At 39.1% G+C, this 16,500-nt stretch overlaps 2 protein-coding genes across 6 annotated transcripts; one reads left to right on the top strand and one right to left on the bottom strand.

Annotated features, from left to right (window-relative positions):
• Positions 1 to 237: 237 nt before the first annotated feature.
• Positions 238 to 9,786, top strand: LOC139132106 (tetratricopeptide repeat protein 19, mitochondrial-like). Its single transcript, XM_070698498.1, has 8 exons — positions 238 to 569; positions 1,458 to 1,549; positions 1,918 to 2,028; positions 2,668 to 2,825; positions 3,529 to 3,765; positions 5,241 to 5,343; positions 8,179 to 8,341; positions 8,834 to 9,786. The coding sequence occupies exons 1-8, from the start codon at positions 248 to 250 to the stop codon at positions 8,968 to 8,970; spliced, it is 1,323 nt and encodes a 440-aa protein (XP_070554599.1). The 5' UTR covers positions 238 to 247; the 3' UTR covers positions 8,971 to 9,786.
• LOC139131037 (GPN-loop GTPase 2-like) lies at positions 9,736 to 16,470 on the bottom strand. 5 transcript variants are annotated; one of them, XM_070696958.1, is made up of 5 exons: positions 16,272 to 16,470; positions 14,661 to 15,157; positions 13,452 to 13,608; positions 12,671 to 12,830; positions 9,736 to 11,556 (listed from the first exon to the last, which is right to left on the bottom strand). In XM_070696958.1, exons 2-4 carry the CDS (start codon positions 15,051 to 15,053, stop codon positions 12,679 to 12,681), a joined length of 702 nt encoding a protein of 233 aa, XP_070553059.1. In that variant the 5' UTR covers positions 15,054 to 15,157; positions 16,272 to 16,470; the 3' UTR covers positions 9,736 to 11,556; positions 12,671 to 12,678. The 5 variants fall into 5 exon arrangements, with proteins under 5 accessions (XP_070553059.1, XP_070553060.1, XP_070553063.1 ...); XM_070696959.1 differs by having other exon boundaries at positions 16,316 to 16,470; XM_070696962.1 differs by having other exon boundaries at positions 16,420 to 16,439.
• Positions 16,471 to 16,500: the final 30 nt, after the last annotated feature.

Genomic DNA, 16,500 nt, shown 5'->3' with positions numbered 1-16,500 from the left:
TGGCTATATGCATAATTGCACTAAAATAATACAGAATTATAACTCCTTTATTTCGTTTTTAGAAAACCATGCCAAAAAAATTTAAATCCGCCCCTTAATTATCATGCCAGGTAACGGTGACTAAACATCAACCACAACTTACAATCAAAGGCGCTCCGATTGTCGCTTCGCGAAGCCCCTGTGAAAAACAAAAGATGTGTGATGGTTACAAGTCTTGGATAGAGGGCGTAGTGATATTTCTGTAAATATGGCTGCTGCTGGCATGAGGACTTCGGTGTATGCTCAATATTTAGTGATAAATTTACAAAAACGAGGCTTTACTAGACAAATAATCACAGCGAGGACTCAAAGTAGATGTGTGCACTGCTCCGGAGCTTTTAAGTTCGGCCCGAGAAGCAGTCCTTCACAATTTAGACAGCCGTCGCCATACGCATCACCGGCACTCTGGAGCAGCAGTCGGTTGTGCAGCAGTCGACAAGGTCCAGACAACCGAGCGAGGAGGAAGGCCCTTGAAGACTATTTAGAGTATGACAACAAGGTGTTGAATGCTTTGTATGTCGGTTGCTTTGGTAAGGTGATACGAGTGTAACGTATTTATGTGATTTGTAAAAACCTTCCTCGCTGATAGTTCTCATTTTACACAAGCTGAGGTGTCTCCTTGCACAGAGGACTGCTACCCATGCATGCATGCATACTAGCTGCAAAATTGTAGCTCTATGAGTTTTGGTTTTTGCGACATCGCTCACCAGTAGAGCTACAATGCCGAAGGCTCTGTAGCATACAAAATAAGCGCGCCACACATGGCGCGGCATTTTCATGTAAAATCCCACATATTTACTGCATTTGGTCGTACCGATTTATCACTACTGAAGACTAAACACTATACTACACTAACCTTGTCGTTTATGGGGTTTGGTATTAGCACAGACACGTCGATCGCGTTCCATACACAGATACACATTGAGCGTGTTTCTGGGAGCCGCCATTACCGGAAGTTGGTAATGGCGGCTCCAAGAAATGTTTTTGAACGCGATCGACGTATTTGAACAAATACCAAACCCATACACGACAAGGTTAGTGTAGTATAGTGTTAATCTTCAGTAGTGATAAATCAGTATGACCAAATGCAGTAAATATATGGGATTTTACATCAAAATGCCGTGCCATGTGCAACGTGCTTATTTTGTATGCTTCAGGGCCTTCGGCATTGTAGCTCTACTGGTGAGCGAGGTCGCAAAAACCAAAACTCACCGACCGCCTCACCGTAGAGCTATAATTTTGCAGCTAGCATGCATACATACAGTTACATGCCATTGAGCCAATTGGTAGGGTGAAACTTCTGATTATTTCCAATCAGGTTGAGAACAACCCTAGTTTCAGACTAAATATTAGAGTCTGCCAATCAGAAAGGGTGAAACTTTACCATGGATTATCTATTTCTCTATTTTATCTTGCAGGATTTTTACTATTTTTAACATGGATAGCTTATGAATATAAATTCAAGCCTAGCAAAGTCAACACATTAGAAAAACTAGTTGCTGAAGCCATAGTAAGTTTCTTTATCTTGTACATAAACGGTACATATGTTTTCCGAGAGCATGGCAGTGCCTTTGTGTCGCTTGTATCAGTTCAGTTCCAGCGTGAATCCTGTGCACTGGTGTTTTTCCAAGTAGTGGCGTTTTGTTACTTCAGTTGCTTTCTAAATATTAAAGTTTGACATTCTTTCAACGAGAGCACTATCAAGTTGTGAACACTGCTTATAATTAGTTACCGGAAAAAGACAAGGTTTACAAGAACAGTGTTGTCAGACCCATGCCAACAATTCGCACCCATTATGAAAACTAGTTTGTTTCCTAGCTTGTACGCTGAATGAAAACTGGCATTGAATGACTTTTTGCATGGTGACATATCTTTCAGATTGCTGATCGGCATGGCAGACCGGTTGATGCAGAACGTATCTATCACAGAGCTCTACTGAAAGCTCAACAAGAGAATAACAAAGAAGGCATTGTCTATGTCTATGATCAGGTAAAGCATATCCATTTATAGCTGCTTCAAAATTATCAATTTGCAGACCCATTGACAGAATAGACTTCTACTTGTTTCTTAATTGTTTTTGAATTCCACTTATTTCTCTCAAGATGACGAGTTAATCAAATAAACCTCCTGTGACTTCATATCTATATATATATATATATATATATATATATATATATATACATGTATATATATATCTTTTGCATATGAAAGGAACTTGCCTAAACTGATAGAAGACTTCTTGAAAACTTCTTTGTAAAAGCTCCAGAGCAAGTAGCTTTTTATGTATTTTTATTTACATTTTTTCTTTTACAGTTTGCAAAATTAAGAAAGTTTCTTATTCTACTCAAAAAGATATTGAAATACCTAGTGTCTGACTTATCAAGACATTCCTGTATGTGTGTAAATGTCGAATTATAATAGATGACAGCAGAGTTCTAATTCTTGCACAGACCACAGTCCATTTGTCAATGGTGGTGACATTGCATATGTTGGCTGAGGTTCTACCGGTACTTTGTATTTCAAATGTACTTGAAGGAGAGGAGTGAATAAGTGCACTTGTTTTGGATGTCAAATTCAAAACCCAATGAAAATGTCCAAAGTCACAGCCATTCTCCCTTTAATTCTCAGATGGCTAATTTGGCCATGAAACGTGGACATTTCCACAAGTCAGAAGAGCTGTTCAAGGAATCCCTGCGTGGACTTCTGTCGTCTGGTTTCCCAAAGGACGACAATGCTGTCATTGAAATTTCGCTGAAACTAGCCCAGGTCTACACAAACAGGCACAGGTAAGGGGAATAGCCATGAATCTTTGATTTAACTGTACACTGCCACTGATTTATCTCTGTGATGAAAATTGTAGAGTCTGTTTTCTAAATATCTTTGAAATCATCCGGTCTCTGAAAATCTTCATATATTATTCCTGTGTTGTGGAAGACATGTGCAAGCCATGTTTACTGATAGAATGCGGGTAGCATGACACAGGTTTGGTTACACACTAGTCCCAAGGTGAAAATCAGTGGTTTTTTTGTGTCATCCCCCCCCCACCCTCCTATTTCCGTGTAAAGAGGTCCACGCCCTCCATCAATAACAATGAGTTTGGGCCAAGCCATTAAGGTGAAAGGGTTAAACACAGGTGATGATATTCCTTTTACATTTTTAGCCACAAATGAAAGTCTGAATGTCATCAGTTGTAGAAATATTGGCAAGGAGTCAAAGCTATCGTCACAGGACGTATTCATTTATACCGTGACACTAATACAACTCAGGAAAACTATGCTATGTGATCAAGCCTTTCATAATCATTGATCTCCCATTGCTTCAAAACCTGCATACTGCAGTTCCCCTGATCAGTAGAATGTTCGAGTGGTTTGGACATTGACAGCAGTCTGTTGATATAAGGTAAATATCCAAAATGTACATTCTCCATCAACTTACAAATGGCCGACATTGCCAATGTTATCCCTGACGTTGTACGTACAATTTACGCAGGCACGTGGAAGCTACCGCTGGGTACAAATGGTGCATCGAGACGACAGAGAAGAAAATTGCCGAGATGCCTCCAGAGGATGTTGACAAAAACACTGAGTCGCTGCTGGGACTCTGCTGGAACACCTATGCACACTATCTGCTGACTCGAGGGCAACTCAGTGAATCCGAGGGCGCTTTCCGCAAAGCTTTAACTCTATGTGAGAACCAGCTGACTGTAGATGGAATGAACACCCACAGGTGTGTGTTTATACATGTAGTTTGGTTCAGAAAAAACTATCTCCTTAGAGCAATCTTGTCACCTGTTTTTTTCATTTAGTCAATTATTTAGTTTCACCCTCTGGGCAATGCAAAAGAAAGTGCAGTGCTGGTTAAAACTCGGGGCTGCTACATCCTGCAAAAATCAGATCACTAAAATATTCCATATGGTCGTTAATTTTTAAAATCGCAAATTTCTGGCCACCCATGTGTTTTATTGCTGGCGCAAATAAACTTGGAACACCGAAGTCCCTATATACTTAGGGAAACCGCTGGCGATTTCCCTATATCGCCAAGTGATTAGCCAAAGCGGTATCGCTAGTGAGTTAGATCTCTTACACTTTGTTTATCGAAAACACTGCGGGGTGCCCATGCTGTGTCTCATAGACAAAACGACTTAGCAGAGGCCGTTCATTTTGCGTGAACGATGGTACAATAAAGAATTGACGTTTTGAGTAAAGTTACGTTGGTAAATTTCAATGACCAGGGAACCTACATCTGATTTTAGTCATATTGGTCCGAAATCAACTCGCCCGTTGTTTTGAGTTTACACGTTCGTTCGTACCGCGTTCCCCCCCCCCCCCTGTCGATTTAGTCTGTAATATTAATTATGGATGGTATAATCGAGACTGTCTATGATTTTATCAGTTAGAACAAAAATATTTCGATAGATTGACAACACAACCAAAATTTTAAGCATTTTTCTTCAACTTTAAAAATAAGTCATCGCCGTTTTCGTTGAAAATGCTCCATTTGGCATTAGTCGAATATGAACGCTCAGGTTTACCTTGGCCGTGTACTGTCTGAGAGATGGCTACTTCTTTAGCTATTTGTTTCAGTTTCGGTAAAGATATCGCCAACTATTCCTTTCAGTGCACAGAGCAAGTCTGTTTACGTTTGCAGGAAAAATATATCGTTGGCTCGCCCAACAAATTGAATTCGGGCGAGTTGGTATCGGGAATCTGGGTGGTTTGAAAAGGTACCCGTTTTGAAGCAAAATGTAGGTTATCAACATCATTGATGATATGCCTTTTTTCTCACCGTGTTGTCTCATTTCTCTGTAATTTTTTTGGTGATGGCGATTTGAAAATAGTAATTTCTTGTCCGCTGATCGTGGCGATTTGATGTAGCTCTCAGAATTCGAAGTACGAAACGTCGACGTCACTGGCTAGGCTGCGGGCCATGCCGCGGGAGATCAGAAAACACATTTTCAAACTTTGGGTCAAACCAAGTTTACGTTCTCGATCGGATAACGTTGAGGTCAAAAAACAAACTTTGCCATAGCGATTAAAATCTGCAGCATTTCAGCGTTCTTTGCAATTGGTGATATGATTGAAACCTTTTTATTTAGCCTGTCCTTTTTCATCGTACGTTTCTTGAGAATAGTATGTACCCACTTCAATCGGATACCCCTATGAATAATGATATCATCTGTATGACGCACGCAAATAAATGTGATTGAACTATGACTTTCTTGTGTCATGTCAAGGCCGAGACTCGGGCACGGTTACGTCGCCTTTGCCTCTGAGGAGAGGTTTTCAGAAACAAAGCCGAGAAAAGGTCTAGCTTTATCTACGTTTACTTTATTCTTCAAATTCACGAAAGCCGTCGATGGCGACCGTAGAGGTTATGGCCGACAGTTGGATGCTTGTAAGTCCCGCCACGCCACATGCGCCACGCCGTGCGCCAGCAACAAGTCGGACCATCCACGCTCGCGCTTTATTTCAACTTGATAATCAGCTGATACACTGAAATTCTCCGAAAACCGAAACCTTGCCAGTATTAGTTCTCACAGAATTTCGCTACGACATGTCGGATAAAAGAACGTCAGAGCCAGGAAGTTTTACCTAGCAACTTACATCGGTGCACGGCCGATAACATACCGGTAACGTACCGGTACCATTGGTTATTTTCACAACCGTCTATTCCTCACTTAGAATATGCATCTACTTTACACCGGTCGACAAACCATAGATCCTCGAGAAACGAGGGTCTATGGACAAACCGGTTTCTTCGAAACGAAATTAGAAATTTAGCGACTTTGAATTTCACTCAAGGAAACACTGTCGCTTTGAATGGAAATTGTCGAAGTACATGTTCGAGATATTACATCGCTCGATGGGTGTATTAAAAACGTGAATAGGCCTAAAGGTCCATGTACAACATAAAAGAAAGAGACGCACATTTTAAACCTCAACGTAAGCTGATCACTTTATAAAAATGAAAGTTAAAAATACAGATTTAACCACAATGCCGGGCGTAATTTACAATTTTTGTGAGATAGTGGAAATGACGGCATTCACGCCTGCACAACGAAACGAAACCAAACGATAGCGAGCTCCATGACAACACCTACCGTTTCTCACCTGCACTCTTTCTTCATTTTGAGGGAAAGTCTGTCAAAACGGTTGCTTCAACAGGTTCCCTGCTCATCGAAATTTACCCAAGTAACTTTACTCAAAACGTCAATCCTTTCTTGTACCATCGTTCACGCAATTTGAACGGCCTCTGCTATGGCTTTTTGTCTATGAAACACAGTATGGGCACCCCGCAGTGATTTCGATAAACAAACTGTAAGATGATCTAACTCACTAGCGATACTGCTTTGGCTAATCACTTGGCGATATAGGGATATCGCCAGCGGTTTTCCTATGTATATAGGGACTTCGGTGTTCCAAGTTTATTTGCGCCAGCAGTATCATATCTTTCATACATAAATTACCTTTCTTTTGTACCATGAAGGCAAGTTTGGACTGATCAGCAGAATTAAAATTTCCTGGCTGCCAGCAACACCTTGCATCTTTCTAATCAATCTGGATTTCGTGCCAAACATTCTTGTGAAAGTACTCTTGTTGGTCTGGTCAACTCATGGACTAAAGAAATCGATTGTGGAAACATCGTTGGCTCAGCATTTTTAGACCTGAGCAAAGCGTTTGATCTCGTTGACCACACAATCTTGTTGTCCAAACTAAAAACCTACGGGTGTTCTGATCATACCCTGTCTTTTTTAAATCATACTTATTTACACGTAAACAATTTGTGCAATTTAATCGTACAAACTCAGATGTTATTGATGTCAGGGTCGGGGTGCCTCAAGGTTCCATACTGGGGCCATTACTCTTTATTATTTATGTTAACGATTTGCCCCTTCACCTTGAAAATTCATCCTGTACTTCCTTTGCAGACGACACAACACTTCATGTTTCACACAAGTCCTTAAACACCATTTCTACTTACCTGAATGCTGATCTAAAAATAGTTGAAAATTGGTGTCTTACTAACAAACTTTGTATCAATCCCAGTAAGACAAAATCAATGATTATCACATCTTCTCAGAAGAGACGGCACATTAACAATGAAAACTTCAACCTCACTTTGGCTGGTAAAACTATTGACCGCGTCTCATCAGAGAGGTTGCTGGGGTCACTATTTCTAATAATCTGGACTGGTGCGAACACATTTCAACCATTGAAAGCAAAATCATTCCAATTTGTTTCTTTTGGCACGCATAAAAAATTTCTCCCTCTCCACTCACGCAAGCTATTTTATTACTGTTTCATCTCACCACACATCAATTACTGTTCTAATGTTTGGAGCTTTACTTCCAGTAGCAATATCTATGCATTGGAGCGTCTACAGAGACGTGCAATGAGACTAATTCTTGACATTGTTCCGCCTCTTTCCACTTTTCAAATGTATACTCAGCTTCATTGGCTGCCTATTAACTTGAAACTCCGTTGTAACCGTATGGCCCAAATTTACAGAGCAACTCACAATTTAACCCCCGACTACATAACCAGTTTGTTCAATAATTACATCCCTTCTAGATCACTTCGTTCTTCCAATCAGAATCTCCTTAAAGTTCCCAAGGCACGTACACTTCTCTATCAGAACACATTGTCAGTTGCGGGTGTGGATGAATATAACAATCTCCCAAAATCAATAAGGGACTCTGAGTCACTGACTAGTTTTAAGAAATCTTGTAACAACTTTTGTATAATACTTACTTGTCTGATGCCTTTTCGTAGTTTTTTATACCTATTTGTTCTTGTGTGATTTTGTGTTTTTATGTCTGTGCTGTAAAGTGTTTTATGACTTTCTTTTGTCTATTCGACCTCCACGAAAAGAGGTGTTTCACCTATGGAGTTATCGAGTTTAAATAAAGATTAATAATAATAATAATAATAATTTATGTGCTGTGAAACTCAAATTTTTGTTATCAGTTCAGTGAAAAAATGAGCTACATTCCAAAAACCTGGTCACAACTGTTGTCACTCTGTAGTTAGGAAAATTGATGTGCTGTTCATGTTGGTGTTTCATGTAGTGTAAAAAAATATACCTGTACAGTCACAAGGTGCCGAGTAAATCCGAGCTCATCTTCATATTCTTTGACAGACTGTGACCTTGCTCAATGACCTTGGCACGGTGTGTGACATGCAAGGAAGGTTTGATGAGGCGTACGAATACCTGGAAAAGGCCATTGCGCTGGCTCAGGAGGTGTCCAAGGCAGATGTACCCAGGTTACTATGTAATGCAGGATCCATACAGATGCACAGAGGTCAGTTGGTTTGAAAATAGGGGTGTTTTTGATGGGGAAGCCGGTAATTTTAAAAGTGTACCCTACTCCAAGACTTAATACACATTTGTTGAGTTGTAGCGGAGTATTATGGAGGAGAACTTTCATGTAAATGTGTACAGAATGCAAATTCATTCTGAATAATTTGCTGGCCACAAAAATCATTGATTTTCACTGGAGTGAGGGATTGAGTCATGTGGAAAAGTGCAGTCAAAACTGTGCTGTGATACTTACATGTACATTTTCTAAGTAAACACAGCCAACTGTAGTCGAAACACCATATTGCTATCAACATGTTCCCATATATACCGGTAGATATATGCTAATTTATCGGGACAGCTCAGGAAGGGTACACGTTACCAAGGCATATTTTTCATTGCACTCAATGAAAATTTTACTCACCATAATTTGTTTTAAAGGTTCTTTGTCATGTATGTTATTTTGACTGATGTCTGTCCAATTCTTTCTTTGCAGGGAATTTCAAAGAAGCAGAAGAGTGTTTCAGTGCGGCAATGGCCATGGCAGAGAAGAAGAAAGACATGGACACAATTCGCAATGTCAAAGAGGGTCTTAAAATATTGGAAACCACGCTGGCAAAGCAGATCTCATGATTTGGCTGATTTCATTTCTACAGCAAGCTACATACATGTAGAAGGAAGGGGTTTTGTTGGACGACAGCATTACTAGATAGGCACTTTGTGTTGCAAAAACAAAGTTCGCTCCGGAACCTGAACAGTTCTGGAAGAACAGCAGCAGATACACTGTTGACCCTTGAACTTTTGTCTGACCCCATATTTTAGGTGCGTCTGGGTTAGACCTCAAAACTTAGAAGTATCAGATGAGAACGACTTAAATTCTGTTACTTCAGTATCTTCAGAGTTGTAATGTCACATTTCCGTGTTTAAACGGAATGACTGAGACAAAACATTTGTGTGTGTGTGGCAAACATAATTGTGCTAAAAAGGATTTTTGGCATTATCCTTTTCAATTCTGACCAAAGAGAGAAACTACACAGCAATTCTTTATCAAGAGATTTTGCTTTGCAGTGTATAATTTTGAAAAAAACATGGCTGGAACATGATCTCAAACTATAGCGCCAAATAGTCAACGTATTGTAGATTTGTTTTTTTGTTTGAAGCTAATCATTATGCTGAAAGCTTAGTTACAAAAACTTCTTTACTCAACATAACTTTGAAATTTTAACAAAACAGTCTCAAAACTCAGGCCAATGATATAATATGAAGGTTCGAATCATGGAAAATTGCCCAAAGAAGCTTTCCATTACTTAATTCGATGGAATATAAGATATTGATCTCCCTACCTGAAATCGAGAAGTGAACACAGGAATCGATGAGAACACACTGAAATACCACAGATGTTTGTGTATGGTACTTTATTTACAATAAAGTATTTTCTAAGATCAATAACATGCTCTCCTTTAGCAGCGTATGAAAACCATAGACCCTGGAGTGCTTCAGTGTCTGTGATTCAACTAGTTTCAAGTACAGATATGTCATATCCTCACAGTTATGGAAAATATTCATACAAGAAAAGACTCCACTTCAACTTCCAGGTCTATTTTTATAATTGTAATCTATTGGAATTTGCCGGAAGCTTTTACTGATGCATAAGAGTTGCCTAGTTTGACGCTAGACACATGAAGGGCATGTTCACTATTATAACATGAAAAGAGTTTTACCACTATTGTCAGAACATCATGACAACATACGCACTGCTCTTTCACGTCACTCTTTTGTTCAAAATGTTGCTTTCTCCACTTTAAACACTATTTTTCACATTGCTTCTACATTTCCTGTTGTTTTTATCCACAGCAGGATAAAAAAATAAGCATTATGTTAAGCTCAATGGTGTAAGTTTTGACGTTCTTTGATTCCACAAAAATGTAGGACTTTGCCTTAGTCTGACTAATTGGTTGTGTGGAAAATCTGTCATATTAGTCTTGTCCTGGTGATTTTCTTTGCACAATAAAGGTGGGAGTCATAAGTGAGATGCACATTATTGAGGCAGAGGGCGCACTGTAAATTGGATCCATCACAGTCCGTGTGTCAGTGTATGGTTACCACACTTTTCTGAGTGAACAGTAGTGGTATTAAAGTGATACCAAGTTTGACTTGGATGATTGTATCTTCCAAGGATGTATGTACTTGTGAATAATGCTTCACATTCATATGACATAATATTCTGCATGTAAATCTCGACTTTGTAAGTTCGATACAAAACATTATTCCATACTTTTCCTCAGAGCACATCTATGACAATGGGCATGTGAACTGCTAAGGACTTCCAAATGGGAGTCACTACTTGTCACAACATTTGATGGGAGGGTCACATCAGCTGAGTGATTGGTTTGTTCATGTCATCATCATCATCATCACCTTTCTCCTCATCCATGTACCTCTCCTGAACTGAGGGCGCTGTACTCAAAGGTTAAGAGAAATAATCTCAGTAGATTTAACGTAATGCACACTTGTTCACTGACTCATTCACACACTTTCACAAGAGGGCAGCAGAAAGGCATGTAAATAAGTCAAAGCAATACACAAATTATCAGAAAATCATGTTCATGGCAAAGGAAAGCTTTTAAGAAACAATATAAACATTTGTGACTCCTTTCCATCATGATGAACATGCGTGGTGTACGGAGATAAATTTACATGTCTGGTATGATTTGAAATTAACTTTTTTTTTCCTATTCAGAAAGTAAAAAATAATGAGATCGAAATGGTATGCAACAAAACTAAACTTTGACAGCACTGCATAGGGAAAATTTTCTTGAAAAGTTTGCACTATAAAGTCACATTTTCCATTTGTCATTTGCAGATGACAACAAGTGTCTAAAATCACAATTCACCCCTACATGTTGACCAGTATAAATCCTTTTATCTATTGTATGTATCTGTATCTCTCTCTCTCTTACATATTCATACACATATCTGCTAGCATGATGTGTCTCTATTTACCCATCAATATACATGTACACACTCAAATGTATGACAGAATGCATGACTTTACAGTGACACCAACTGTAAGATTTGTAAAGGATATTCAAAGTACTGGAAGTCAGCGCCGATGGCTGACGACATCAGAGCTTGCAGGTTGCGTTCCTCCAAGTCTCCAAAGACGTATCCATTAGCCTTGTCAACCACCTTCAACACTCGCAACATTGTTTCTTTATCCTGCAACATTAACGTCAAGTCATTTGTAGCATTTGACTGCCGAACCCAAATCTAGCAATATATTATACAACAATTGCAATTTCATAGGAAAACAAAAGACAGAAACACATCATAATCTTCTTAACACAATAGTTACCAGATCCCTGGCCTTTTTCCAGCTAGGGTTTTAACCATCTTGTCATACTAATATTATCGATGATGTTGACAATCTGATTTATACCTTGCTCTGATTTTGATATCATGGATGCAAATAGTCCAAAGGAGAGTAAGTGTGTGGGGGCAAAGGTCATCAAGTGACCCTTGTTGATGACTGAAATGTGTATAGATACAAAGTTAGCTTGACAGCATATCAATACAACTGGTGTGCTCATGAACTTTGAGTAATCCCATTCATGTTTTAGTAGGTGCCCGTTGTTTTCAAAATGGATGGCTCAGGCTCAAAGTCACTAAAAATTCAAGGATTTTCAAGGACTCTTTTGACAATTTTCAAGGATTTTATGAGGGCCAAAATACCATTTTGCAGGAATTATATTTGTAAAATATTTTAACAGATCATTTTACACAAATATGATTTTACAACATTACGACCGATAAAAATTAAAGGACTTGCAAAGACTTTCTAGGATTGTAGGGATTCCGTAAAACCCTTTGAAAACCATAAATTAGCCTAAAATTCATAATTATCAATTTGATTGTGGACCTATTTACAGGAAATTGGGGAGACCAGGTTTTTAAAAAATGTGCAATTTTGCCTTGCTTGTGCAGGGAAATGTGCAACAACCAAGTATCATCAAAATTATCTTACTCAATATCAGCAATCTGTTAAGGGTAGCAGCAAACAGAAATTTGTTACTTTTGTGAAACACAACCAACCTGAAAATAATGCATGCCATTTATACATAATCCTGTATAAAATGGGTAATTAAATTATATTAGCATCTCTGAATAGAAAAATAACATTGTAAGCTTAAAGAACATTTGTGATCTCTGAGAGTTGAGAATCTACATGCATATCTTCCCTTTTATTCCATTGTATGGTTTGGTGAATGCTGCCTATAAACATGGAACATCGATTTCCCCGGCTCTACAGTATTCATAATTGTCTCCGACATACCTGAACATTCAGGGTTGAAATGACACCAGGCTGTAGTCCTGAATCACATCAACCAGTGTCTGGTTCAACTTGCAAAACTTCTTAGTGAATGGATCTTTGTTGAGGTATTCCACAAGATAATTCAAATCCAACACTTCTGTGTAGTAATCTAAATTAAATGCTGAAGACGAAAAAACAGAGAAACATTTGTGGTCAAAATCAATGGTGGCTGTGATTAATAGAATCTCACACCCCCAACACCCTCAAGGACCTCGGATAAGATTTCGCACACGAGTTGGGGATATTTTGCGGCTAGTGTGAGACAATGTCTTTCCACTTCATTAAAGGTATGGAAGGCTACCCTACACTTCGGACAGTACACTGCAAATAGTCATCTGTACTGTGCCTATCCACATTCTGGCAAGGGTCAACAACTTACTGATTGTGATTATTGCCTTCTTTAGCACTGTAACATTGTGAATGTGACATTTGCTGCAGTTGACAGTTTTGTGCTCGTTTTCATAGCTTAACCCTTTTACCACCATGGTTTGTCCCAAATCCATTGTTTTCTATGGTAAAGTTGGACCTGTACACAGGGAACTGGGGGTGAAAGGGTTAAGCTTGTGGATGAAACCCTTCACATGTGTTTTTTATACATGTAGTTTCAATCACAACATCAATCCTGTGCACAGAATTTCCGAAAGTGTTGTAAAAAATTTTCATATTTGAATATTAATATTAGAACAGTGACATCATCGAGAATCATTCTCATTGTACACAATGGATGTGGGTTACTTCTTACCTAGCTTGCCAAACTGTTCAAGCAGGTCCATTTTGGAGAGAATGTTGACATGTGGCATCTCCATTTGCAACATGGTGGACAGTGATGTGAGTAAAACTGAAATAAACTTGGATGGATCACTGCAGTAATGGGAATCTACAAGATGCACAGCAGTCAACTAAAACAAAACAAAAAGACACAGACAATGTTCAAATAAATATATTGAGACAATCATGCAATACTTGCAGTTTTTTATGAAAGTACTGTTTTATTGATTAGTTTGATATTGTTAAGTACCGACACGTGAATGCCTCATTTTATTTTAAAACACAACAAGTATTGTCAATTTTACAAATCATTTTGGGCAAGTTCACACTGTAATGTGACATCATGAAGTTCTATTCATCATTTCATGTTTTTTGTCTTTGAACATTATTGCTTTGTTTTAAATTCCCTTCACGTTGATTGATTGATTGATTGATTGATGTTTGCATGTGTGACTCGAAGTGATTCTATTGGATAGCAGGACGGTGAATCTGAAATTTGCTTCCAGGATGTTACTCCCGATACGACGACTACTACTGTAAGTCTAATGACATTTTGTTTTCCCGTGTGTTGCTTCATGACAGATATGAATCTCAAGTTCACATTTTATGAATCCACAATATAGACATCTATGAAAACAGTGCAATGCAACTGAGACACCGTTGAAAGAGACATTAAACAATACTTTATGAATTTCTCCATATCCATAAACCACTAGCCCTTTCCCGCAACAACTACTATGAGGCATTATTCACAAGTGGATGGAGCAGAAATAAAGTTCTGGCTTGCCAGACTTGGATGATTTACGTCAAGAGAAATGTTTGCCATAATATTCCTCATTTTTCCCATCACATTTAATTGTAGGCTTTTACTTTTAGGTTGATCTTGTAGTCAGTATTTCATTTCTTTAAAAGGGTACTACATATTTTGATAGTTTCATCTACAACGGTATACAATTACTGTTCCATGCTACAGTGCCAGAGTCAGCCACACTCAATGCACATCATTTCTACATCTGTTTTATGTGTGGTTGTATACATGTGACTCTGGCACTGTATTCAGGAATATTATCCAAGAATGCTGACAATTATGATGACTCGGTATCAATGTTCGATATGGACCATGGAATATATATTGTACAATGGTCCCAACACCACGCTGGTAGAGGGAGTTGATTATACTGACCCTGAAATTCCACTTTTGCAAAAAGCCTGCTACTTTCTTCAATGATGAGTGGTGAGTGTATAGCTCAACCTGTCCTGGGCAATCAAAGAGCACATATTTGTCTTTGGTGTGTTCTTTGAGTTGCCTTTGGAGCCAGTCCGTGTTTTTTTCCAGGTACTCCATACAGTAAAGCAGACCACCATTGGGGCCAAGTTTCAGGTTGTCCATGACATCACTCAGAGTCACCAGTGTGGACAGATCCACGCTGGGTTCATAGGGCATGACATCATTTGCTGGGTCAAGGTTCACAATGGCAACTTTCCGCCCAATTCCTTCAAGAAACTGCTTCATGGCAGCACAGTACGTTGTCTTTCCAGCCCCTGGGGGTCCAATCACAAACTGTCCAAATGGCATGATAGCAGGAATGGGTGCTGTGGCGTCTAGTGTAGTCCAATTAACATCTCCACTTCATCAGAAATTTGTGACTACGAGTCATTTGTATCTCATTCAGCCTAGCTCTGAAAGAAAACGTGAAAAACCATGCATATAGATGAGAGGCCAATTCCTACATTTTGCAAAACTTGTAAAGACCCAGAATGTGTGTGATGTAGGCAGAGAAAGTAAAGAGAATGACAACTGAAATTTAAAGGTGTGGCATTGCTTTCAACAAACCCACCTACATTCCCCATACACATCCACATTCTTTGGTCTAGCATTGAATCTGTCTGCAAAGTGGCAGAGAGATCCTACACTATTTGTGTGATCATTCTCGTACCCATACATGTGCAATTATGCAGGGCTCAAAATTAACTTTTTTGGTCTGTAGTATGGTCAACTGGACAAAAATTATCTGGAATTGGTAGTCAAAAGGACACATCTGATTGTCTGCTTTCACCCAAACCATATTGCTAAATTTTTAATTTTATGATTGCTATCTCTGAAAATCTGACAAACGAATGATTTTCACACTCTAACAACATCTCACATTTGGTTTCAGCCAGGCAGAGCAGTGACAGTGCATGAAAGCACTTTCAAGCTGAAATCTTGTATCAAACATATTGCAAAATAATCAATTTTCTTTTTCTACAAGCCGATCAAACAACAGAGTAAGACAAAACAATATATGAAACAAAGTCCAAGACTGAAAAGCTGTGATTCACAAAGTAAATTAGAAAACTCTTCACCTCATCAAAACACATTAAAAGTGATATTGGAGAGGTCAAATGCTACAATTTTGATACGACAGGTATTCCACTGACTCCTTCTACAATAGTGCTACTTGTGGTCCTCCTAGAACTACATGTAGTAAGAAAATGCTCGCGGAAATTTCGCTCAGTCATCAAATCATCATCATTACAGAGCCTGCATGACAGTTGTCTCGAACCTCTCCGTATGTTTGGTATCATATCCCAAAACTCAAGTTTAAGGGTACCATACCAAAACTATGGAAACTTCCTAGACGACGTCATGGTCATTGGTCAAAATCAAGCATTGTAAATGTCGCTCCTTTCCCTCGGAAGACCAAACTCTATTGCACATCCAATGAGAAACACCAGAACACTGTCGCATGCATGAGGAATATTTAGCTCATCGCACCCATGGCCATGCTTTTGATTGAGAAAACTATCGTACCACAGTTTGTCAGAGAATGCAGAAAATCACATGCCCTTGGCTACCTCTGTGTAGGTAGAAAGATACTACTCCATGCTCTGTGTAAGTCTATGCCCTACATGCATCGTTAGAGAGACAGCCAAGGACGGTGACAACAGACTAGACAGACCGCTCACGTCGGGCCCGGTGGCGGCGACCATCGTGTGCTGCTGCAAGCCTCGACAAAGAGGGCGCAAACTCGGGAATAGTC

The sequence above is a fragment of the Ptychodera flava genome, chromosome 4 (assembly GCF_041260155.1).
Source record: "Ptychodera flava strain L36383 chromosome 4, AS_Pfla_20210202, whole genome shotgun sequence".
Taxonomy (NCBI): domain Eukaryota; kingdom Metazoa; phylum Hemichordata; class Enteropneusta; family Ptychoderidae; genus Ptychodera; species Ptychodera flava.
This window is presented reverse-complemented; position numbering and strand designations above follow the sequence as displayed.